Source organism: Humulus lupulus, chromosome 1 (assembly GCF_963169125.1).
Source record: "Humulus lupulus chromosome 1, drHumLupu1.1, whole genome shotgun sequence".
NCBI lineage: Eukaryota > Viridiplantae > Streptophyta > Magnoliopsida > Rosales > Cannabaceae > Humulus > Humulus lupulus.
This window is the reverse complement of record NC_084793.1, coordinates 232,023,529-232,050,407: the sequence shown is the minus strand read 5'-3', so window position 1 is coordinate 232,050,407 and position 26,879 is coordinate 232,023,529. Positions and strand designations below refer to the sequence as shown.

The 26,879-nt window shown below is 38.1% G+C and overlaps 2 protein-coding genes across 2 annotated transcripts; one reads left to right on the top strand and one right to left on the bottom strand.

The window, feature by feature from the left end:
• Positions 1–3,139: 3,139 nt before the first annotated feature.
• On the bottom strand, positions 3,140–3,520 carry LOC133830737 (polyphenol oxidase, chloroplastic-like). Its single transcript, XM_062260788.1, has one exon. The coding sequence runs from the start codon at positions 3,518–3,520 to the stop codon at positions 3,140–3,142; it is 381 nt and encodes a 126-aa protein (XP_062116772.1).
• A 4,110-nt stretch (positions 3,521–7,630) lies between these two features.
• LOC133830729 (uncharacterized) lies at positions 7,631–9,891 on the top strand. The gene is made up of 5 exons (XM_062260779.1): positions 7,631–8,114; positions 8,263–8,771; positions 8,916–9,161; positions 9,246–9,488; positions 9,865–9,891. Exons 1-5 carry the CDS (start codon positions 7,631–7,633, stop codon positions 9,889–9,891), a joined length of 1,509 nt encoding a protein of 502 aa, XP_062116763.1.
• The last annotated feature ends 16,988 nt before the right edge of the window (positions 9,892–26,879 follow it).

Genomic DNA, 26,879 nt, shown 5'->3' with positions numbered 1-26,879 from the left:
GTTTTAGGTCATGTAATGTCATCTGAGGGAATAGAAGTTGATATAACAAAAGTTGATCATATTTCAAAACTCCCCCCACCTAAAACTATGAAAGAAATTAGATCATTCTTAGGCCATGCCGATTTCTATAGATGATTTATAAAAGACTTTAGCAAAATTTCTCGCTCTTTATGTCATTTACTTGGAAAAGAAAATACTTTTGTATTTAATGATGATTACCATGTTGCCTTTGAGAAATTGAAAAATTTGTTGACTACTACACCCATTATTCGACCCCCTGATTGGAAAATACCTTTTGAAATAATGTTTGATGCTTCTAATTATGCTATAGGTGTTGTCTTAGGACAAAGACTTGAAAAAAATACCTCATGTAATTTACTATGCCAGCAAAATTTTAAATGACGCTCAATTAAATTATTTCACAAGCGAGAAAGAATTGCTTGCTGTTGTTTTTGCATTGGAGAAATTTAGGTCTTATCTGTTAGGATCTAAAATTATTGTCTATTCTGATCATGCTACATTAAAATATCTATTGTAAAAAAATGATGCTAAATCTCGTTTGATTCGTTGGATCCTGCTTTTACAAGAATTTGACTTAGAAATACGTGATAAAAAAGGGTCTGAAAATGTTGTTGCTGATCATTTGTCTAGACTAGTTGCTGAAACCATACATGATTCCACTCCTATCACTAAAACTTTTCCTGATGAATAATTGATGCATGTTTCTTCTTTGCCTTGGTATGCTGATATTGTGAATTATTTGGTCACCAAAGAAATACCATCTCATTGGTCTAAGCATGATAAATCTAAATTTTATTCTGAGGTGAAATTTTTTATTTGGGATGATCCTTACTTGTTTAAATACTGCCCTGATCAAATAATTAGATGATGCATTCCAAATTGTGAACAATCTAAACTTATATCTTTTTGTCATGATCATGCATGTGGAGGACATTTTAGTGGTAAGAAAACAGTTGCTAAAGTTTTACAATGTGGTTTTTATTGGCCAACTATCTTTCGTGATACATATGTGTATTGTAAAGCTTGTGAACGTTGCCAAAAGTTAGGAAGTTTAATGTAGCGCACCAAATTTTTTTTTAAGTTATTAAATTTGTGCTTTATTTTATTTAATTGTTAAGTGTTGTGAATTATTTTATTTATTTGTTTAAATTAATTGTTAGAATTGTTTGGTAGAATTTTGTGAATTTAATTATTAATTGTTATTTATTTATTTATTTTAAAATGTGAATAATTTGAGTTTTGGTTGAATGCACTAAGATACATGGTAGGTAGTGATGCACCCTAGTAATTGAGTGTGTGCATGTGCATGGTTGCATGGTGCACATGTGAAGAATTTTCTACACACTTTTTAGTTTCCTTTTATTAGATTTATTTAATTATTTAAATTGAAAAAAAATAATAAAAGAAAGGGAAAGGGACTTGGACGTGTGAGCATAGTGGGAAAATGGGATTTTCATTCTTATTTTATTTGGGTGAATTTTAGTTAAAAATGGAAGAGATGTTGTCATCTTTATTTCATACTAATTAAGATAAAAATCAAATAAATTAGAATAAAGGAAAAATAGGCACCATTAGGAAACTTACCCTTTATGTTATTAAGTTATTTTTGGCTAAATTAAGATAAAAAGGGAAGAGAGAAAAAGAAGAGGCCATTTTGGACTTGGAGCCGTCGACCTAGAGGGAAGGGGAGAGAGAGAGTGGGCGAGCTAGAGAGAGAAAGGGAGAGAGGGGCTGCCATTTTCTAGAGAGAAGGAGGAAAGAAAGAAGGAGAAAGGTGAGAAGGAAAGGGTTTCGAAACTCTAGGTATGTATTCATCTATGGTGTTTTTAAATCCTTGGTTAAGAGTCTTCTTCTTCTTTAATCGAAGAATATTTGTGTTTTCTTTCTTTGGTTCTATGGTGTTCGAAACCCCTAGGATTTGAGCAAGGTGGTGATTCTAGTTTGGGTTCTTGATTCCTATCAAGAGAGGTATTGGATTTCCTCCCTCAATCTATGGTTGTTGTTGTTTTATTTTTGTTATTTTGGAGAGATCATGGCTGAATGTGGGTTGGTGTTTGGGTAAGGATATTATGTTTGTGTTGGTTTGATATTGATGGATGCTTTTTTAAAAAAAAAGCATGTTTTGAAAGAAAGCTAATGTTTTGATTATTTTGGCCTTGGTGAATGTGTTGCACTATTGTTATGATGGCTTGATGAGAACATGTTAGGTGGTTATATATTTTTGGATTCAAGAGTATGAATCTCATATAGGTCTCACCCAAGGCATATGTAGATAATACATGTAGAGTTTTGCTTATGCTTCCTTTGATGTTTCAATGATTTTGGTAATGTTATTTGGGAAATAGGAACATGCTAGGTTTCATGTGAAGGCATATATGGATATTGGTATTTCATATTATTGATGCATGTTTGTCATTCCTATTTTATTTGATGTCATGTATATACTCATTAGAAACATGATATGGTGTTCGTAAGACATTAAATGGGTATATGTTAGTGATGTTTTCTTTTGGATTACTTGAATGATAGAAGCATGCTAGGGTTTGTGTTTAATTAAGTTAATTAAACATGCATAAATAATGTGTGAATTTCGTAAGCCATGATGAAATTGATGAATTTTATGATTTGAAGTACTTGCTGATTTTTGTGTATAAATTGTGTCAATATGATGAGAATAATGTTTTTAAATGTTTAAACAATGTTGTAAGTGCTATAATGTTTTCAAGAAACTAATGGAACTTTAATATGCCTTGAAATGATATTTTTGCACAAATAATTATCTAAAGATTTTCTTATATTTTTAGAGAAAATATGAGTTTTAAAAATAAAAATCACTACACCAAATACCTCTTTCTATAATACATAATTATAAGCTAATTGGAAAAGTAATATAATAGGTAAGCCAAAAAGTTAGAAAGTGGTAAAGTAAATTTTAAAATGGAGGGAAACAAGAAAAATGAAAGGGTGGGTACTTTTGGGTAGCCCGCTCAATTAATGTAAAGGGCTTTTTTTTAGCAAATGTGAAAGGCAAAGGCATTTCCAAATAATTTTGTCTGATTCCTCTTCTGCTTCGCCGCAAGAGTTGCTCCGAAAGCTCCACCTCTTAAGCCAAGGATTGTCAACATTTTGGTAGACGTACTCGAGCTTTCTCATGTCGAGGCAGTCTCAGACCTTGACCCAAACTAGCTGGATCGTCGTAGAACAAAAAGTCGGCGTTGAGCCAATCCAGGTCAGTGAAATCTCTTCTTTTTCCTCCAAGGGTTTTCCACACACTCCACAATCGGTCAATGTTCGAGTGGTGGGCAAAGAATACTGGACCACGAGTAGCCGAGTAGAAGTTTCCCATGTTCTCGAAGTTGGGCTGGGTGCTATCACCGGTCCACAGGTGGACTGATCCATGAGGAATGACTTCCAGTGAATCTGGTCCAGGATCGGTCTCGTCTCCGGCCCTATAAGGCGCACCGAGAAACAGCTGCGCATTTTTGTCGTTTGCTACCATCTCTCTGTACATAATATTGAGATTGATCGATAACTGTTCTTCTCTACCAGTCGTGGGAACACCGACATCTGCAGGGCTGTAGTCAAGGTATCTGTTCCATGTTTAATTGATAACTGCAGAAAAGGTTTTGCTCTTTATTTTTAATTGATTTTAGGTTCCATGTCAATTTGTTTGGGATGACTTGCTGCAATAATCTTATATTTATACAAGTCTTTTGATCCTCTGGTGCTATCGTGAGTCCCTATAAAATGCTTCTTGAGCTATTTTATTTGTTGCTACCAAGATTGTTTTGTTTGCTTGTATATTTTAGGGGCTTTCGAAATTTTCAAAGTTTCTTATTCCCATATTTTGTTTCTTAATATTTGAGTTGTTCTTTTTTGGGCAAGTGTTTTTTCTCATTAGCTTTTGTTTTAGTGTGTTTTTGTCTCATCCCCGTTACACTCAGTTTAACTCTTCTTTCTCTGTCCTGTATTGGTTACATTTGCTGAGTTCATGCAAAAAAAAAAAAAATCAAATTTGTTGGCTTCAACTATTCTATAAAAAAGTGTTTGTTTGTTAATCAAAATATCCAAAATGTAATGTTATGCTCTATATTTTTATTTTTGAAACAGAGGTTTAACTAGAGGCTGAAAGATTTATAGTGTTTGATAAGATTCTCAGACTAGGCGAAGCAACAATATAGTTAAGTTTGCACGTTGCAGTAAAAGATCAAGAAAAGGATAAGTTATTTTTTTAATATTTGACTACATTATTTTTTATTATTTATGTAATGTCACATAATGCAAGGCATACGCCTAACTATATATATATATCTATTTATATATGACATGAATCTCTCTTATGTATTACTCTAACATTTACTATATAAAGAATGACAGTTTGTATAATTGGTTGAATTGAAAGAATGAGAATGATATTGAAGCTAAGTGATATGATGGAGAATCTTTATTTTCTTTACACGTTAGGTCAATTTATATAATTTTCTATATTCTTAATAAGTCGACATTTATAGTACCAATATGCATTATTTATGAGTAAATATATACATAGCCGGCATTCTTGCTTTCTATGCCTTGTTGTGGCAGTGGGATGCTGTCAAAATTTGACCGGCATAATCGGATTGGCTTAATATAATAAACAGTTTAGTTATAAGGAGAGTGGTGATTAAATGATAATAACATAACCACAATCCTATCTATAATATTGAGTCAAATCGTGCAAGTGACTCGTCACTGCATCAGTTATCGATCGATGAAGATTCGAACGAAATCACAGCTATTTCCTTATATTTTTCTTTTCAATCTCTTCATCAAGCTTTTTCATTTTTTTTTGGTTGCAAGTTCTAGCCTTAATTTGGCTTTATCTTAGCTTTTTCATTTTATAGTGTTTGATAAGATTTGAGAGTTTCCATTTTCTATTTTAGGTTTTTTTTTAGTTGCAAGTTCTATCCTAACAAATTTAGAAAACCCACATATATCCTTCACTAGTTGTACCAAAATATAGACATGAAGATTACTAAAATAGATTTTTAACATTAAACATAAAGCGAATACAATAGGCAACACTCGTTGTCTAGTATATCATCAATGTTGCTTAGTTTATTCTTTATAAAAGGGATTTGATTTCTGTGTTCAATTAAATTGGGTCCTTGACTTTTTTGAGTTTGGTAATACATTATAAAGTTTGATAGAAATTTTTCTTTCTCTGGAAAAGAGAAATCAGAGGGAATTTCCATTGCTTTTGTATTCGCATTTGTGATTGTCCTTGACTTTGCTGTTGAGAAGTGGGAATTTGGATAGAGTAATTGCAAAATCTGTTAGTGCCTAATTTGATACTTTGGTTTTCCTGATCATTTGCTACAACACTTGCAGATGTATATTTTTCAATTGCTACTACTTTGGTTTATGCCCTGGCCTTTCAATGTTTTCAAATCGTAAGCACGTCCAAATCATTTTACAAAAGAAAAGAAAATAAAATATTCTGCCTATATACATATATAAAACCTAATTAAGAAAGAAAGAGAGGTTGAATGTGGAAAGACATGGTATGGTATCACTGTTTTGTTGTCCTTTTTTTTCTATGGAGTTGCAATAAGAGCGGTATTCTATTTCAGATGTTTGTATGTTCACATCAGAGACCTAAATAAAAAAGAAACCAATAAAGAGCATAAAACCCAATCTAAGGCCTACATTTTGCAATACTTAAAAGAATCAAGGTACTATTGTTGAGACAAGCTAATGGTCTTATGCTCTTTATTGGTTTCTTTCTTATTTAAAAAGGCTTTTGTTTATGCTGACAATGAACACATTCTGAATGATGATTCTTCATTTTTATTCAACATTGTTAGTTTTGACTATTTTTTTCCTTAGTCCCTATAATAATATGATAACCATATATACCCAAAAATTAATATATAAAAGAATTTTTTTACTTATTGTATCATTTAATTTTAACTTTGTTTTAATCTTTTAGGTATTGAATATATTCTTTAGGTTGTGAATCGAATTGGCAAGGAGCATTGCAAAGTTAATTTACTTGATTATTAATTGCAAGAGGTACGGAAGTATGTTCTCTTAATTCTTTTATTAATATCATACAAATGTTAGAGGAGTTTGAATATCTTAAATATTCATTCGTAGAGAAGTAGGTTCTGAGATTAAAATTGTGTGCTGTGGTGATAACGGAAGGTTGAAAACTTGTGTGTCTTAGAAAAGTAGGTTCTGGAAAATTTGTTTGTGTGTTGCGGTGATATAAGGAAGAAAACTTATTATGTGTTATTTTAATTTTTTTACTTTGTATTGATAGATGGTTAGGTAACCTTTATATGGGAAATGATGTTAGAATTTATCTAGAATTATGTATTATCTTTTTACAAATAAATTGTGTTTGCTTGAATTGGTTTGATTATATTGATAGATATCTCGCCTGGGGTGTGAATAAGGGTAGTTTTCACATCCCCAACCTTAGTGTTTGAATAATAAAACATTATACATATGCGTTGTGATTAGGTTTTTTTTATATCTATGCTTATGATATACAAATGGATAAAACCTGGATCCATCTTAACAGGTTAGCAAATAAAATTATATAGTTTATGTTTTGGTATTTTATTATTGAAGTATCCTTCAAAATTGTAGAGCAATAAAGGAATATGAGAGAAAAGCTAGGGAGTTTGTGAAGACTGTAGTAATGAATGCCGGTTTTCCGAGTAAGATTCTTTGTCCATGCAACAAATGTCAAAATCTAAGACATCAACTTTCAGATAAAGTTGTAGAACACTTAGTTTTGTACGACATAGAAAAATCATACAAAACATGGTTTCATCACGGGGAAGATCTAGTTCAAAGTAGCACGACTAAGACAAGTTCTACATATAATTTATTTTGGGTTGCTGGAGTATGTTCAAGTAATGTCAATGATTTGGATGATGATAACAACGATGATGATTTTGATAGTCTATTAGGAGATATTAAATCTCCATTGTATGAAGGTTGTTTGAAATACACCAAAATTTCATCCATCGTCAAGCTATACAATCTAAAAATTAAGCATGGATTCTCAGATGTTGGCTTTTGTGAGATGTTGGAGATGATCAAAGCAATGTTGCCAAAAGATAATCTCCTACTAACATCTATGTATGCAATTAATAAGTTTCTAAAGATGTTTGATCTGAACTATAAGCATATACATGCTTGTGTGAATGATTGTTGCTTGTTCACAAAAGAAAATGCTAATGCCCAAGTGTGTCCGACATGTCAATATCCAAGATGGAAGCAAAATGAACACACACAAGAGATTCTACAAGGGCAGCCTGCAAAATTGTTATGATATTTTCCTATTACACCAAAGTTTCAAAGGATGTTCCGAAATGAAGAGACAATTTCATGCTTAAAATGGCATTCAACTAATAATAGAATGGATGCGAAAATAAGCCACCCGGTAGATTCAGAGGCTTGGGATGCAGTTAATGAAAGATGGCCAGATTTTTCACTTTAACCATACAACCTTCGACTAGGACTTGCTACTGATGGGATCAACCCTTACAAAAATATGAGTTCTTTATATAGTTGTTGGCCAATAATGCTCGTTGTACACAATTTTCCACCTTCAATGTGCATGAAGAATGAATTCACATTTCTTTCTATGTTGATTCCTGGACCAAAACAACCCGGGAATGACATAGATGTTTATTTGGAGCCCTTAATGGATGAGTTACTAGAATTATGGAATGGTGTGTATACATATTATGCTTCTACAAAGAAGTTTTTTAATTTAAAGGCCATGTTGTTATGGACCATAAATGATTTTCCAGCTTATGGGAACTTAGTTGGATGTGCGACTAAAGGGAAGTATGGTTGTCCTATATGTGGAGAGAACTCAAATGTTGTTTGGTTGAAGAATAGTAAGAAGATGTCTTTTTGCAATCATATTCGATTTCTTCCACTACATCACCCATATCGAAAGAAGAAATATACAGCTGCTAGGGCAAGGGAAAGAGCACCACAATGTCCAACTATATTAACAAGTGTTGAAGTAGCTGAGCAGTTAAGTGAATTCACTAATGATTTTGGCAAGGGTAGAAAGAGGGGTCATGGTTCAGAGTTTGATAAAAGATGGAAGAAAAAATCAATTTTTTAGGCTCCCTTATTGGGAGATCTTGGTTGTTCGTCACAACTTGGATGTTATGCATGTTGAAAAAAATGTTTGTGAAAACATTCTTAACACATTGTTGGATTGTAAAGGAAAATCTAAAGATCATTGCAACTCGAGATTAGATTTGACAAAGATAGGCATTATGACTCATCTCCACCCATATGAAGAAGAAGGAATTACTCGTCTTCCTACTGCAGCTTACACTTTATCAAAATCAGATAAGAAGTTGTTTTGTAAGAGACTATTTGACTTGAAATTGCCTTATGGATATAGTTCTAAGATTAGAATTTGTGTAGATATGGAGAAACATAAGCTAACAGGACTTAAATCTCATGACTATCATGTGATTATGAAACAATTGTTAGTTATTTCTATAAGGGGTTTAATGGAGGAAGGTTGCAGAGAGACAATCCTTCGACTTTGTAGGTTTTTCCATGAATTGTGTCAACTTGTGGTTGATAAGGAGGAGATTATAAAATTGGAATTAGAATCTGCAGAAATTTTCTACAAACTAGAAGAGTATTTCCCACCTTCTTTCTTTGATCCAATGATTCACTTGGTTGTCCATTTAGCGCGAGAAGTTAGACTTTGTGGTCCAGTGCAATTTCGATGGATGTACCATTTTGAGAGGTATATGAAAGTATTGAAAGGATTTGTATCAAATTATGCATGACCAGAAGGATGTATGGAAAATCGCTATATTGTTGTTGAATGTGTATGCTTTTGTGAGACCTTTTTGAAGGATAATGATAATCAAGATAGTACTAAAATTGAAGAAAATCCACTATCAGCTGGAGAATGCTTTGAACTTGACCAAGGGGATATAGCAATAGCCCACCGGTTTGTGTTATTCAACTCAGATATTGTAGCACCATTTCTCAATATCCATATGGATGAGCTAAAAGAAATGCACAAAAGCTTGAAGGATAATCAAACTTTGCTATGGAATCGACATTCTGAAGGGTTCCCCTTATGGTTTTATGATAAGGTTACACTCTAAAGCAAAGATACAAGTTTACAATTTCATTTAGTATATGAAATTTATTTGACATCAATATTTTTTTCCTTTTAGATTTCTAAATCTAACAAAGTAGAAGACATGTTAGCTCAATTGGCTGATGGCCCAAGTCATAGTGTCATTTCCTATAAAGGTTACATGATTAATGGAACTCAGTTTCATAAAAGAGGTGCTGGAAAAACTACTCAAAACAGTGGTGTATACTTGGAATCACATGGTAGTGGGCAGTTGAATGATACAGAAGAGTATTTTGGAGTTATCAAGGATATAATAATGCTTGATTATCATACTTCTAAGGTGCCTTTATTTTGGTGCGATTGGGAAAATATTCAAAATGGTGTTAAGAAGTTGGATTTCTATACACTTGTAAATTTTAATATAGGGTAAAATCAATCTATTAGGGATCCATATGTATTAGCATCTCAAGTTAAAAAGGCATTTTATGCAAGAGAGAATGAGTCATCTAATTGGTATATAGCTTTAAAGGATTCAAATAGAGGGTGTTTGGGGCCAGAATGAAACAATCTGTATGATTTCATTCAAATTTATGCTACTCTTATGACTCTTTAAATGTAATTTTTTTCATACTTTCAATAAAACAAAGCTGATTTTATTTACTCTTTGGCTGATATTGTGTTTCTAATTTGATATATTAATTATTTATCTTATTTAGGAAGATAAGGATATGATGCATTTATGATTTCAGTTCTTATGTTATTTTGTTTTTTATTGTAGTAATTTCAATAAAAAATGAGTACATTAAGAAAATCTCCGAGAAAGTAAAAAAAAAACACCTACATCCAGGTGCAGTATGCAATATTGTTGCCCAAAAAAGAAAAAAAATCATTAAAAAGTCAAGCTGACTGGGATGATATGTTGGACGAAAGCTCTATTCTAAAGAAAAAGAGTGCCCAACGTAAGTTTTCAGCACCTGCTAGAGTTGTAATAGACTCACCACCTGCTCTTAGTACAAGAACGGCAACTCGTCGTATGGTTTACAATGGGGAGCCATCTCCAAATGATAATATGGCAAACATGGAGATGTCACTTGGAAGTTCAAGGGCTAGAAGATCCCTTAATGATGAAGTAGAAAGGTTATTAGAAGCAGAAAGAATTTCTAAAGAGGTTGAAAATGAGGAACTGCAAGAAGTGGCTGAGGCTGAACATAAAAAAATGGTTGAGGTAGAATATGAAGAAGTTACTGAGGTGGAACTTGAAGAACCAAAAATAATGGTTGAAACAAATGAAAATATAAGTATTTCCCCAGCTATAAGGTAACAAATGCGTCAAGCTCTTAGAAAATCTGATCGATTATAAAAAATAAGTGAGACAATTCAAAATGAGTTCTAAGAAGCACCTCAAGATAGAAATGCAAATGAAATGAATGCACTCAGAAAGACTAGGGGCGGGACTACATTGACAAATCTTACAAAGAGAAACAATGACTCGATGAAAATAAATTGGAATGAAAAAGGCCAACCAGTTGGTACTAACTCAGTACAATTTTCTTCTTTTGTAGGTGCTCTTGTGAGGGAGATAGTTCCTTATACTATTTCAGATTGGAGGAAAATTTCTCCAATCATGAGAGACGTTCTTTGGGCGTCTATTCAGGTAGCATTTACAGGTTTTGTGGTTATATTCTTTCTTTTCTTTAATATTCAGCTCTCATCATAAACATATAATATGTTATTATATATCTTATTGTAGGCAAATATGATTTACATGAAGATTGGCAAAAGAAGATGTGCTTTGAAATGATGGCAGACCTATGGAGATCTGCCAAATCTAGACCAGTTAAGGATATTATTGATGCTAAAACTGAGAATGAACGACTAGCATTAAAGCTAGGTTGCAAAAAAAGTGATGTAGAATGGAGGGCGTTTGTTAAACTAAAAACTAGTAAAGAACACATGGTAAGATTTGAAATAAGTGATTGAATATTTAAGTAGAGATCAAAATATATTTTTTTCCTAATGTTGGTTTCTTATTAAATAGGCTATAAGGGCCAAATTTCAAGAGAGGAGAAAGAAAAGTGTTCCACACACCTTAAGTCGAAGAGGATATGCTCGAATAATCAATGATATGGTAACAATTAATATTTTTAGTGAATATATTTTGGTTCTTATTATTAGTCTTTATTTTATATTCTACATTTTTTTATTGTGTAGATCAAACCAACTGAAGTGGGACAAGTAACTAGGATCGATGCTTTTCGGAGAGCCCATACCAAGAAGAATGGTGAACCAATCAACCAAACATCATTTGAAGTTTTTGTGAGTATTTATTATTTAATTTTGGATATTTATACTTGTTCACTATTACTGTACGTTAGCTGTACTATTTTATATGTAGGAATAATTGGCTGAAATTATACGCAAAGACCCAAAATTTGGAACTACAAACAATACCGATGAGGATGCATTAACAAAATTATTTTGTAATCCAAAATCTAGACGCTTAAGCGGACAAGGAAGGGAGGGTAACAAGGTCAAAATGAATTGTTGTTAATAATTGTAAAGAGAAGATGACATTGTTGGAAGAAGAGCAGTTAAATATGAAGATTCAAATTACTGAAATGTTGAATCTACTTAAAGGACACTTGATAACAATTCTTTCTCACACTTATATAACTAAAAATTTGTATTTTTGAAATGAATCTTATCTCGTTGTTTATATTTAGGGCGGTAGAGCAATAACAAGTGAGGGGCAGTCCCAAAATATTCCACAATCCAACAATAATCCTTCTCCTAAGGTAAATCTTCAAATTGTTTTCTTTCTTTTTAAGGAAACAAATACAAAAATTAATATACTCTCTTCAAAATTAATTTTGTAGAGTGTTGGAGTTAAAAAGGGCCATAACTTTACAGAAGCAAGGAATGCTTGCTACTTCCTCGATTGGTCAGATGCAATTATTGCTGAAGGTCGTTGGGATTCTAGTGATCCAGACTTAGAGGTGCACGGAATTCCTCTTGGACCAGATTTTATGCGTGTATGGGTTGATGTTGCTGTTGTGCCTGGTGCTTATTTATTTCATCCTAGCTATGTGATGCTTACTATACAAGAAGTTGTTGGTTCAACAGTTGCATGACCTTCTCAAAAGTTTATTCGAAGAGGATTATATAAATGTCTGTTCAACACTAACCGATATGCAATCCAAGATTATGATAGTATTATTTGATTGATTTGATAGGGAAGATGAGAAAGACAAAATGATAATGGGGCCAATTTGAATTAATATTATGCACCATTTAATTAAAGTTCTAAGGTCACTTGAGTATAGATAGTTGTAGTAATGTGTAATATAATAACTTGTTTATTATTCAAACTCAATTATTGTAAATTTGGTTATGTGTCATGATATTATTGACTATTTTAGATGAATGATATGATATTTCACGACCTCATTAGTTTTTCTTTTATGTTTTATTTACCAGATTCAACAAGTGAAGTGCAAAAGAAAATCTTATTTGGATGGCTTTGGTGTGCTAACATTTGGAAGATCATGAATTCGTACCTTTACTTTTGAATATGCAACTGTTTAAGACTATTTTGTTGACTATTGTGAGAATGATTTGTTTATGTTAATTAGGCAGTGTTGAATATCTTAAGACTTTTGGATTGTTTTTTAGATAATCTTGAATGTATTTTGACACAATTATTTAGTTATATGTGTTATAAACCATATAATTGGTACTCAAAAATATATTTGTACAATGTTAAGGGTGTCTTAAGTATATTAAATGAAGTGGGTTTGAATTAAAGCAATAAAAAATAATTATAATGTACAGGTTTATATAATAATAATTTAAGCTTATATAAATATTAGAATAATACAAAAAATGTGTTATTTTATCTTTTACAATAACACTTGTTTATATGCATAATGTTGACCCAGATTTTGGCCAACTGACACGGAGTCAAAATACGCTTGACGTGGAAGATTACGTTGAAAAGAATGTGATGACGAAAATAATAAGGACACAAGATTTTATAGTGGTTCGGCCCCAGGATCTGGTAATAACCTACGTCCACTTAGATTGTTATTGATATAAGATCCAAAGGAGTGATCAAAGAACTAGGGTTCAATGAGTTTCACCAACCTATGAAGAACAAGACAATATCTCAAATAGAATCACTCTAGTCTCAAATAATTCGAAAGCCAAAAGTCCCCTCCTTGAGCTATCTTTCTCTATTTATAGGCTCAAGGGGGATTACATGAATTTGTTACAAATACTCTTTCCTAAATAATCGGATACTGAGGAAATTGTGCGAGTTAATTTCGGGATTTACAAAGATCTTTATAAAAATATCATGAAGCATGCGGAACCTGTGACCATACTGGTCGCAGGTAAGTTTCGGCTGCCTACTGCTTGTAATTTGTCTTCTGGTCGATACCCTAGCAGAGTTTCGCCAAGTGTCAGCCATGTGTCTGAGAATCATTTGCCACGTCATTCGTACCAGTTTTTTGGATAACATTTGCCCCCCAAGTTTATTTATTATGAACAATAAATAAACTTTTGAGGAAACGTCTCTTCGGTGACCCTGCCATACCTGTCAGAACCCTTCGTGTGTTCTTGGAAAAAGCAACCTACTCTTGTCTAATCACGGCTTTTCGCTTCCCCAGTAATATTTCGACGGCTATCACTCTTCCCCATACTTCGAAAAAGGGGAAGCTGATGATTACTCCCTTCTAATGCCTCAGACAAAAATATATATATAGCATCTCCGAAGTCTTCCTTTTCTTTTTACGCACGCCATTACTCTTTCAAGAAACCCTAAAACCAGAGCTTCCATTTTCTTCTGGAGACCGTCCTTCTGCATTTTCAAGGCTTAGTCCGTGAGTTCCCTGATCTCTGAAAACTTCTTACCAACCTCCACGATCTTCATTCTGGTAAGTCTTGGAACTCTTATGCTTCATATTTTTGTAGTGCATGTTTCCGTGTATTTGACTGTTGAGTTCATCTATTTCTAGGTTGAGATGTTTGTCAGTAGAGGGATTTGTGGATGAAAAAAGTTACGAGTTAGTTTGATAGTCAAGATCATACTTTTTAGGACGTAAAACCAAAGTAAAGGTTCGATTTTTATGCCAGCCGAAAAAATAGGTTTTTCCCGCCCTAAAAGGAGTTGAAAAGGCTTTTACAAAAAAAAAAAACTTTTTACTTTCACTTCTGATCTGTTTCTCAAACTGTTCGCGTGAAATTTTTTAGCTTTTTGTTAGAATGCTGCTGTATAAAGGCTTAACTTTTATACTCGACCAGCGTTATTCTAAAAGCTTTCAAAATTCTCTATCCCCACCTCCCCATTCTTCTGTTTGCAGACTTTAATGCCAGATTTGTGGGGAGGTGAACGGCCCATCGACGACGATCTTCTTGCCCAGCTGCTCGAAGGCGAAGAACAACCGACCGACCGAGTTCACGAGATTCCATTTTCACGATCTTCTTCTAGACCTCGTCCATCACCTCCTCAAATGGCTCGTTCTAAGTCTTTAGGCAAGAAAAGACCTGACTCCAAAAAATAGCCCAAACTCTCCTGCCCAGCCTGATCCACAGGCTAGGGTTCCCTCGACCAGTGGTCGAGAAAATGCCGCCCCAGACCCTCGTATCCAAGTTAGAGCCCGCCCTCGGCATCAAAACCTTCCTGATGTCGAGTGGTATCTCTCCCCGACCAGCCAAGTGACTCCTCGGATGCTTGCCAACTACCGTAGGAAGTATCCTCTTATAGGGGTTAATCTCAAAATTCCAGCCGCAGACCAAAGGGCTAACCTTCCCAGTGGTGTATACAGTGCTTGGTCCAGATATCATATAGAGGCGGGGGCTATCCTCCCTCTACAACCTTTTTATCAGGGGGTGGCCAACTATTTTGGTGTCGCCCCCTTTCAAATTACCCCGAATGGATATAGAATGCTGGGCGCACTCTATATCCTGTACAAACTTAAAAAATGGTCAGAACCTACCCCTCATGAGGTCAACTTTCTTTTCGACCTCAATTCCAACCCTCAACAGTATGGGACGGGCTTCTTCCACTTTTGTCACCAGGAGATGAGCCAGACATTCCTGAGTGACACTACTCATATTTCCAACATGGGGCAGTACAGTAGGGAGTACTTACTCACACCGGAAATGACCGCCAACAATATGGCCTTCGCTCGAGGAGGTAAGTGCTGCTTTTACTGGTCGTTACCTTTCCTCAGCGAATTTTCCTGCATTTTTCTTAAGGTACACTTTTCCTTTCAGGACCATGGCTACGTCCGACCCCTACACCAGACATGGTGTTGAGGTCCATCGCACTGCCCAGGATGACAGACGCAGAAAAAAGCGTCAAGTCCCTAGTTACCGATGAAAATCTGAGGCTATCTGGTCTCCTGGCTCCTCGCCATGAAATAAGAGGACATGTGGTAGCAGATGCCACAGCTGAGGGGGATCCCGAGCAGCGGCCCCCAGTGTCTCCTCCCCGAAGGAGGCCGACGGGGGTTACAATCAGGAACCCACTGGCGATCCTACCGCAGAGAGGCCTTCTGCGCCCCAAGGCAAGGGGAAACAAAAGGCAACAGAGTCTGTTGTGGACCTGGATGAATCCTCCGAAGAAAACGGTACTGTTATTTCGCTTTTAAATAACTTGCCAATTCCCTGTCACTTGTTTGATGGGGAGGGCAATTTTACGTATACTCCAAATCTAGGGCCAGACTTCTTCATGCCAGATAGTGAGTGTGTGACTAATAGAGTCAGTAGTATAGCGACCAGTAGTTGTACCTCGGGTACTAAACTTTGTGACCTCCTTTCTGTTTTATCAAGAGTTTTTATCTGCCTTTATCTTACCTTTTGCATATTTTTCTTTGTACGCAGATATGGCCACTCCCAATGTCTTCGATTTGTACCAGACTGAGGAGGAGGTAGAAGTCCCCTTGTTTCGGCGAAAGATGTCCAGGAGGCACAATGGTGAATCGAGCCAAGGACCTCCTGCCAAGAAGGGTCGAGCAGAAGATCCTTCCAAGGATGCGCCAACTGGGCAAGCTTCTGCTCAGCCTTCGGTTCCTGTTGAAAAGGAAACCTCGCCTGCTACTACGAATCCCACACCTGCAGCCACGAAAGAACAGTCCCCGCCGGCTGAAGCTCCTGGGGCCAAACTTTCACACCGCACCTTGCAAGTAGCCAAGGATCGCCTTGCACACATCATGAAGTATGACCGCTGCAAGGATGCGATGGCTGAGGCGGAGAACATGGGGGTCGATCAAATCCTGAACAGGGCCCTAAACAAAATTGCTAGTGTAAGCATTTTCCATCTCTTTGGCCTTCATTTTTTCTTCCTTGTAACAGACTCTAATTTTATCCTTTGACCATAGGCTTTGCTGATTGCAACTGCTGCTCGTACTCGTGCCCAGGTTACCATCAACCAGGCTCAGGCAAAGGCCATTGAAAGGTATCAGGTGAAAGCCAACGAGGAGCTTCAGGCTGCAGAAGCCAGGCACGCTGGGGAGTTGGAGGAGGTCACCCAACAGAAGGATGTTGCGGCGGCAAAGCTGGCAGAGGCTGAGTCTTCTAAGGTGGCCATAAGGAAGCAGAGGGATGACTTTCAAGAGTCCACTCGGATCCAATACCGTGAAGTCAAGAGGCTTAAGGAGGAACTTCTTGCTAAGGACAAGGCCATAGCCGTTTTTGAGAGCCAAGTAGAGCAGCTTAAGCTTACCAATGCCAAAGATCTGGAAAGGTACAAGAATGCGACGCTTCGGTGCTTTTATGACTTCTGGAAACACAACCGGGGTGCCAACTTTGACTACCTTCCAGAAGATGCCAGGAATGCTGAGTTGGCCCGCTGCACTGCTCGATTGGCTGAAGAAGAAGAAAGAGCAAGGATCCCCGCTTTCCAAAGCATCTAGCTGGCCACAGTCGTAAAGGAAGGAGGAGTTGCTGATGATGCAACCAACCAAAATGTTGAGCAAGATCCTCCTGCTCCTTAAACTTATTTTTCTCCTTTTTATTTTTCTTCATTTACACGACCCACGGGTCGTTATGTAAAGACAATTTTTATTTTTAAATTTAAATTTGCTGCACGGGTTGCAAACTTTCCTTTTATTTTGAACAATTACATCCAAGCAATGATGCTCGCGGTGTAAAAGACTGCATCTTGATATTATAATATTTTCATTTACTATAACATCTGTCCGTATGACCAAACTTAGCATAGTACTTTGGTTTGATTTAACAAAATATAGATTTTGAAAAATACTCTAAGTACCGTAGCATTCTTTCACTCATTTTGTTCATGTGTTTACATACCTTTTGGTATGCTTTGCTATCGATGTACCTTATATGCCCCCCAAGTGATCGAGGAGCTTTAGGTCCTGGGTCACTTGCCTTGACCACGACCTGTGCGAACATTTCTGCTTGGTAGAAAACGTAACACTTATAATACAGCAAAACAACACACGTAATGAACAAATACTTGTAAAAATAAATTCACAAAGGTTGGCAAGAATGACTAGCTGCGCACAGTCCCTTATAATCTCGTATTAAAAATGGACTAATCATGTCTTTACGAGTGATCTTAAAAAAGATCTTACACTTTTAAGCGATTAGCCATACAACGTGGCTAACCCTTTTTCGAAACTTGTAAAAAGTAAATATTAATACAAGCCAGTCCTTTAAAAAGGACTGTTTATTGGTAGTACTTGCGCAGGTGTTCTCCATTCCAATAGCGTGGAACAAGATCTCCATTTAGGCGTGCAAGTTTGTAGGTGTCCGGGTGAAGGACTTCTTTAATCTGGTAAGGTCCTTCCCAATTAGGTTCGAGTACTCCAGCAGTGGGGTCGCGGGTGTTCAAGAAAACTCGTCGTAGCACTAGGTCACCAACGTTGAATTTCCTTTCTTTTACTTTCGAGTTAAAGTACTGGGCGACCTTTTGCTGGTACGCAGCAACTCGGAGTTGGGCTTTTTCTCGTATTTCGTCAATTGAGTCTAGGGACTCAATTATCTGTTGGCTGTTCTGGCCCTGGTCATATGTAATGCGTCGATGTGAGGGGGGATCTAATTTGACAGGTAACATGGCTCATATCCGTAGGCTAAGGAGAACGGGGTATGACCCGTTGCTGTTCGAGGATAAGTTTTATACGACCAGAGGACTTCAGGTAGCTGTTCTGGCCATGCTCCCTTAGCGTCCTTGAGCCTTTTCTTCAGGGTGTCTTTAAGCGTTTTATTCACTGCCTTGACCTGCCCGTTCGCTTGTGGATGCGCAAATGAAGAAAAGCTTTTAATAATCCCGTGCCTTTCGCAGAACTCGGTAAATAAGTCACTGTCAAATTGGGTTCCGTTGTCTGAGACAATCTTTCGGGGAAAACCATACCGGCAAACAATGTTCTTGATGACAAAGTCAAGAACTTTCTTGGTCGTTATGGTAGCGAGTGGTTCAGCTTCGGCCCATTTGGTGAAGTAATCAACTGCCACAACTACGTACTTCACTCCGCCTTTTCCCGTTGGCAGGGATCCGATCAGGTCTATACCCCATAATGCGAAAGGCCAAGGACTCTGCATCTGTTTTAACTCGTTTGGAGCTACTCGTGGAATTTTCGAAAACCTTTGACATTTATCGCATTTTCGTACAAATTCCATTGAATCTTCGTTCATAGTCGGCCAAAAGTAGCCTTGCCTTAGAATCTTTTTTGCCAAACTTTGCACCCCAGCGTGATCCCTGCAGAAGCCTTCATGTACCTCCTTCATCAGCTCCTTAGCTTTTTCTAGTGTAATGCACCTGAGTAGTGGCATGGAATATCCTCTTCGGTACATAACACCATCAACTAGTATGTACCTAGCAGCCTGTCTTTGTAGAGTTCTGGCCTTGTTCCTATCAGTTGGTAGCACACCATTTTTCAGATACTCCAAGTAAGGCGCCTTCCATGTATCTTCCATTCGGATTTCCATACTGGCTTCAATTGCTCGTATGCTTGGCTCACTCATTCTTTCTACCAGCACAATGTTCAAAGTGTCAGCATCTTTCGTGCTCGCGAGTTTGGCTAAGGCATCTGCATTTGAATTCTGATCCCACGGTATTTGCTGGAGGGTATACTTCGTGAACTGGGCTAACAGGTCTTTAGTTTTATTCAAGTAGGCCACCATTTTTAGGCCTCCTGCTTGATATTCCCCTAGAACTTGATTCATTACCAGTTGTGAATCACTGTAAATATCAAGCGCCTTTATGCTCATGTCTTTTGCCATTTTCAATCCAGCGAGGAGTGCTTCGTATTCGGCCTCATTATTTGACGCGGTGAAGTCGAACCTAATGGCGCATTGAAATCGATGCCCTTCTGGCGTTATCAAGATCACTCCTGCTCCTGCGTGAGATTCGTTTGATGACCCATTTGTGAATAACTTCCATGAAGGAGCTTCATCATGAGGCTCAGGCGCACTAGGCTTTTCGCACTGCTCACTATCTGGGAGTTCGGTGAACTCAGCGATGAGATCAGCTGAGTTCGACTGCCCATTTCTGCTGCTCGCAGTGAATATGTGATATCGAACTGCCCTAGTTCGACTGCCCATTTTAATAGACGCCCAGCCGCTTCTAGTTTTTGGAGGACTTGCCGAAGGGGCTGGTCAGTTAAAACTGTGATAGGGTGGGCTTGAAAGTAAGGACGTAGCTTCCTTGAGGCCAAGATTAAATAGTATGCTAACCTCTCGATGGGAGGATACCTCAGTTCTGCTCCGATCAGCCTCTTGCTTACATAGTAAACCGCTTTTTGTACGTCTTCTTCCTCTCGTACTAGTACCGCACTAGCAGCAACTTCAGTGATCGCCAGGTAAATGAACAAAGTTTCTCCTTCGATTGGCTTTGATAAAATGGGAGGCTGTGCCATATGGGCTTTCAAGGCCTGAAAAGCTTGCTCGCAGTCTCCTGTCCATTCAAATTTCTTATTGCCCCTAAGTAGATTGAAAAAAAGGACGCATTTTTCTGTTGATTTTGAAATAAATCTACTTAGGGCTGCAATCCTCCCGGTTAAAATTTGTACATCCTTGATCTTTTCTGGTGATTTCATGTCAATCAGGGCTTTTATCTTGTCGGGGTTGGCCTCGATTCCTCTTGAATTTACAATGAACCCCAAAAACTTCCCTGATCCAACTCCGAAGGAACATTTGAGAGGATTTAGTTTCATCTAGTATTTGTTCAATACATCAAAACATTCTTGTAAATCCTTCGCATGTCCTTCTGCCTTTTTAGACTTTACCAACATGTCATCCACGTATACCTCCATGTTTACTCCGATCAACTCTTTAAACATGTGGTTAACTAGTCGCTGGTAAGTTGCACCTGCGTTTTTCAGTCCGAAGGGCATTACTTTATAACAGTATAAGCCTGTATCGGTCCGAAAGCTGGTGTGATCCTCGTCAGGGAGATGCATGCTAATCTGATTGTAGCCTGAATATGCGTCCGTGAAGGAGAGGATCTCGTGTCCTGCAGTAGTATCAACCAACTGGTCGATTCTTGTGAGTGGGAAGCAATCCTTTGGGCAGGCTTTATTGAGGTCTGTAAAATCCACACAGGTTCGCCATTTGTCGTTAGGCTTGGGAACCAGCACTGGATTGGAGACCCACGATGGATAAAACGCCACCCTGATAAACCCATTCTCCTTTAACCTCCCAACTTCTTCTTTTAAGGCTCTCGATCGATCCTTATCGAGCAGCCTTCTTTTTGTTGCACGGGTGGAAAAGTCTTGTCTATGTTCAGGACATGGCTGATAACTGCAGGGTCTATCCCATCCATGTCTTTGTGCGACCAGGCAAAGACTTCCTGGTTCTTTCGCAAAAATTCCACCAGTGCATGCTTCGTGGTTGGTTCTAGGTTTTTCTCGACCTTCACGACTCTGGTCGGGTCTCTTTCGTCAAGTTGAACCTCTTCCAGGTCCTCGACGGGTCCAATGTTTTCTTCAAAATCCCCAAAGTGAGGATCTAAATCTCTATCCTCACTTTGGGCAACACCCTATTTGGTGACTTCATCACCGGATTGGGCTTGTGTATCAATTGCCATCTGCAACTTATCTAAGGTAGTGCTTTTTGATGTTCCCTTTTTCGCCTTTGTGACTGAGGCATTGTAGCACTCTCTGGCCTCCCTCTGTTTTCCCAACACGTGTCCTACCCCTGCGTCTGTCGGGAATTTCATGGCTAAGTGCCACATAGAGGTGATGGCCCGTAGATCAACCAATATAGGCCTCCCAATGACAGCATTGTACGCCGAAGGACGATCGCTACTATAAAAGTAGCGAGTAATGTCCTGGTAGCAGGCGCTGTACCTACTGTCACTGGTAGCTTGATTGATCCTGCGGGGGCGAGTCCCTCACCAGAGAAGTCGTATATTGTTTGGTTGCAGGGCTCCAGGTCCTTAACGGACAACTTCATGCATTCCAGCGAAGACTTATACAGGATATTCACCGAACTTCCTGTATCGACCAGCGCTCTCTTCACCATCATGTTGGCCATTTGGATATCCACAACCAGCGGATCGGAATGTGGGAACCGAACATGTTGGGCATCGCTATCAGAGAAGGTTATCTTGCCTTCTTCTGACCGAGCCTTCTTCGGCGCGCGGTCATCCACAGTCATTATGATAATGACATAACTTGGTGGTGTCGCTTTTCGAAATATCCTTTCGAATGGGGGCAGGTCTCTTATAAGGCACGCTGGAACTCGTGGCCTGATAAACCTCTCCCCGAGACTCAACTAGGGCAGTATAGTTAGTGAACCGAGGTTCATAACGGTTACCCTTGGCTCGTTTATTGTCAGAGGTGGAAGGCTCATTGTGTGGTCGTTTCCCCCCATTCTTGCCATTGCCGTTGCCATTTCCATTGCCTTTGCCGTTGCCATTGGGCTTGGACCCATTGGCGGCTTTGGCGGTCTCGGCAGTCCCCTTGCCCATGCCTGGGGGCTTTTCTTCGTCGGTGATGGCATCTTCGAGCTTGATGTAGCGATCATCCCGGTCTAAGAATTCCTGGGTAGTTCTAACCCCATGTTTTCTGAGGCTTTCCCAGAGAGGCGTGCGGCTCTTAACCCCTGCGGTTATGGCCATCATTTTGCCTTTGTCTCCCACTGTCTTTGCTCCAGCAGCTGCTCGCATGAAGCACTGGACGTAGTCTTTCAGTGGTTCTCCATCCTGCTGGCGTATTTTGACCAGCTGGTTTGCCTCAGTCGGGTGCACACGACCCGCGTAGAACTGTCCGTAGAACTCCTTTACGAACATTTCCCAGGAAACTATACTTGTAGGAGGGTATTTAAAAAACCACTCCTGTGCGGCATCAGAAAGTGTTGCAGGGAAAATCCTGCACCGAGCGTCTTCGGACACTTTCTGAATGTCCATTTGTATCTCAAACTTGTTGACGTGAGATACCGGGTCACCATACCCATCGAAGTTTGGAAGCGTAGGCATTTTAAACTTGCTAGGAGTTTCTGCCATAGCTATCCTTTGGATGAAAGGAGTGTCTTTCCTCCTATCGTGGTCGTTGTAAGATGTTCTTCCCCCGACCAGCTGCTGCACTGCTTGGTTGAGGGCATCTATCTGGGCCTGCACAGCGCTGGGAATCATCGTGGCTTCTGGAGCTGGGGGGATGTACTCGTCCTGCCGTTCGCGGCGATCGTTAAGTACATCTCTCAAGTCCCCGTCTCTCCTCCGCTGCTCGCTAGCTCCGAGCCGGTCAAAGACGTTATTTTGTCTGGGCTACCCCCCAGCATCCCGTCTGTCGGGTTGGTCATCTTGAGGTGGCTGGCTCCTGGCTCCACCTTTTCTTCATTCCTCCGACCGACATTCCCTTTGCCTGAGTCGGCTTCATTATAACCATGGCCATCTCAAAATCTTGATTGGCTATGGTGGGATCGACTGTTCCCTCGATTGCCCTCCCGGCCTGGAAACTCCCGAGCGTTAGAGGGAGGTCTGTGTTGGTCGTTAGGTCCCCATGCATTACCATGCCGTGGGGGGCCTCGGACCACAGAGCCTAACTCTGAGTTCCTCCTGTTGCCAGGATGATGCTGTCCTCTGCTCGGAGGGTTTGGCTCGTCGTCCCTATGGCGTCTAGGACTGCGAGGTTGCTGCCCGGTCCTATTATGCCTCTGCTGCGGGGGATTTCCGCGACCAGCTTGGGATGGAGGCTGTGCCTCAGAGTCTCCTAGCGGGACATTGTCCTGAGGCACCGGTGGCTGCTCGGGCCTTTGTGGGCTCGAGGGTTGGATGGACGGGCTAGGATTGGGACCCTTGCGGGGTGGCCCATTCGAGGGTTGATCAGGCTGCGAGGAAGGTGCAGCCTAATTCCTAGCCAATTGTAAGGCTACCTCGAGGGCTGCCATGGCTTCGCCCTGGCGACGGTCCATCTCCGCCTGCCTTTCACTCAGCTCCACGCACTGCCGTTCAATTTCTTGTTGCTGCCGCGCCATGATTTCGGCAACACTTTCCTGGCCGGCCCTCAGATTGGCCAGCTCTTCGTGCAGCGCCCCTAGAGTGCTCTTCAGCGTCGCGTCATCCATTTCTTCCTCATCAAATTCCAAATGTGGCTCATCTTCAGCCACGTTGGGAGGAGTAGGACGAGGCGGGTTAGACGATGCAGCGCCGGCCGCCTGTCCAGTTTTCCTGGTAGTTTTCGCCATTGGTTTTCTCAACAATGCTATATCAAGCTCTCAATGAAAGCACCAAAATGTTGACCCAGATTTTGGCCAACTGACACGGAGTCAAAATACGCTTGACATGGAAGATTACGTTGAAAAGAATGTGATGACGAAAATAATAAGGACACAAGATTTTATAGTGGTTCGGCCCCAGGATCTTGTAATAACCTACATCCAGTTTGATTGTTATTGATATAAGATCCAAAGGAGGGATCAAAGAACTAGGGTTCAATGAGTTTCACCAACCTCTGAAGAACAAGATAATATCTCAAATAGAATCACTCTAGTCTCAAATAATTCGAAAGCCAAAAGTCCCCTCCTTGAGCTATCTTTCTCTATTTATAGGCTCAAGGGGGATTACATGAATTTGTTACAAATACTCTTTCCTAAATAATCGGATACTGAGGAAATTGTGGGAGTTAATTTTGGGATTTACAAAGATCTTTATAAAAATATCATGAAGCATGCGAAACCTGCGACCATACTGGTCGCAGGTAAGTTTCGGCTGCCTACTGCTTGTAATTTGTCTTCTGGTCGATACCCTAGCAGAGTTCCGCCAAGTGTCAGCCATGTGTCTGAGAATCATTTGCCATGTCATTCGTACCGGTTTTTTGGATAACACATAAAATTATGTTATGCAAACTATTTTCTACAAAGCAGAAAGTGTGTTATTATAAAGCGTATCATAACACTAATTTATAAGTACAAAAAAGTGATATATAATCTATTTATAAATAGGATAATGAAATACTTATCTAACTATTAAAATAACACAAAAAAAGTGTTATCGTAGGCTATACCATAACACATGTCTATTACTATGGAAAAGTGTTATGCAAAGTGCTCCGACCTACTATAACATCGCTTTCCTTAACACATCAAAAAGTGTTATGGTATATATTTGATAATACTTTTTCGTTCTTATTGAAAGTATTTTTTTTCTTGTACTGAATGGTGATTTCGAGGGTATATATTGTTGCTGAACTTTTAGTAAAAATGAGAAGTTGTATTTTTAAATAAAAGGAATTTTGTGTGTATGTTGAAATAAATTAATACCCTATAAACTATGAAAATATTAAAAATGGTATTTTTAATATAACCATGAGTGTTCATTTTAATAGACATGATTTTTCTTTATTTTAATTAAGAAAAATATTGAATTTAATTTACTTGTGATTTTTAAATAAATTAAATAGTGGCACACCTAAAAATTATATTTTCTCCCACCAAGTTTGTAATTTTGTTAATTGGATTAAATTGTTAATTTCTAAGGAAACATGTTAAATTATAAGTATTTTACATAATTTATAGCCTTTATTATTTTTATGTAATTTAAAAATAAATAATGGAATTATTATATTTCTAAATGGTTAAATAATTTATTTCATGAAATAAAAATAATGTTTTAGAGGTTTAATCAACTTAGTGATTTTAAGGAGATAAATAATGGTAATAAAAGTATGTTACTAATTCATTATTTTTTTTAAATGATAGAAATAAACGTGTAGGAATTATCGTTTTTAACGCCGCTTTTTAACAACGTTCCCACGTATGCATGTGGCATGCAAATGCACTTTTACGTTAAAAAATATGTCTAATATTCAACCATATAATTTTTATTTAAAAACCATACATGTAACATAAGTATAATTTGCATTATTCTTTTGATGATTTTATGTGTAATTATGCCTATTTGGAAATTTTGAGTAGTCTTCACCATGTGTGCATGACCCATGCATACATAGGGTATATGGGTTGGTAACAAGAGAGTCTTATGTGATGCTAAAGGGTGTTATTGGATTATGGTATAGGCTCGTTGTGAAGTTTGTCAGTTGTTCTTTGCTTGGACCTGAGGTAAGGAAGTTAGATAGAATGCTATTTGTTTATGCTATGAACGGTAAGATTTTCTTGAATGAATAAAAATGTTATGAATGATGATACCCTTTAGCGATATGAATTATGAGATGTTATTTTGTGTTGATATGATTGGATTGTATGTCATTGAATGTTGCATGTCATGAAATGGTTGTTAGGGTGATGAACGCAACACAACAAAAAAGGGTTACTAAGGATGTGAAGAGGTAATCCGAGTTACTAAGAATAAGAAGACGTAACTCATAGGGCAGATCCACCAAGGTCATTCAAGGACCAGAGATCCTATTTACCTCAAGATGTGACATGGACAAGTTAGCGGGCCATGTTCACAAAGATATGATGATAAGTTTATAATGACTATGTATATGATGTTTAAGTTATGATGTTATGTTGATGATGACTATGTATATGATGTTTATGTTATGATGATAATGTTTATGTTTACGATGATGATGGTTACGATAATGATGCTTATGATGTACGACGATGTATGAGTATGAACATGTTTTGTCGTGTTTTACTTGTGTGTTGCTTGTACTTCCTTACTGGGCTTTTAGCTCACTCCCTTATTTTCCGTTCCAGGTAGAAATAGGATTTCTCTTTGGCAGGCGTGGTGATGTGGGGAGTTCTATCGTTAGGGTGTGTATGGCGTGGGGGCATCCTATGGATGAGAAACGATCAATTTAAAACGCCAATTTCTAAAGAATAATGTCATGTTATTTTAAATTTCCAGAACTTATCAGTGGGACTTTAACTTTAATTGTCTTTAAAAGTGTTGCATGAAAACTGTTATTTTTCTTTTAAATTATTTGGCCCAACTTGCATGTTTTTAGCAAGGCTGTAATCCCCCAAATTCCCTAATGTTGCTTAGAGCCTGGATTAGGAGGTCGGGAGGGCCATAATTGATATATTATGCAATTAAATGATTATATGCATGTTTATGTGAATTATATTATTATATGATGATAAATGCATGCATGTGGGTCCATTTTTCATTATAAAGGTATTTTGGTAATTTGGCTCGTTGAGGACATATTTGTATATTTTCATACATGTTGGTGAATTATGAATGAGGCCACATTATTATGTGGATATGTTCGAGCTATTCGGCACGAGACGATCTTAGAATGTAAGTTAGTGGTTTAGTCATAACGAGGTTAATTACCGGGCTCGGGGTGAGTCTGGG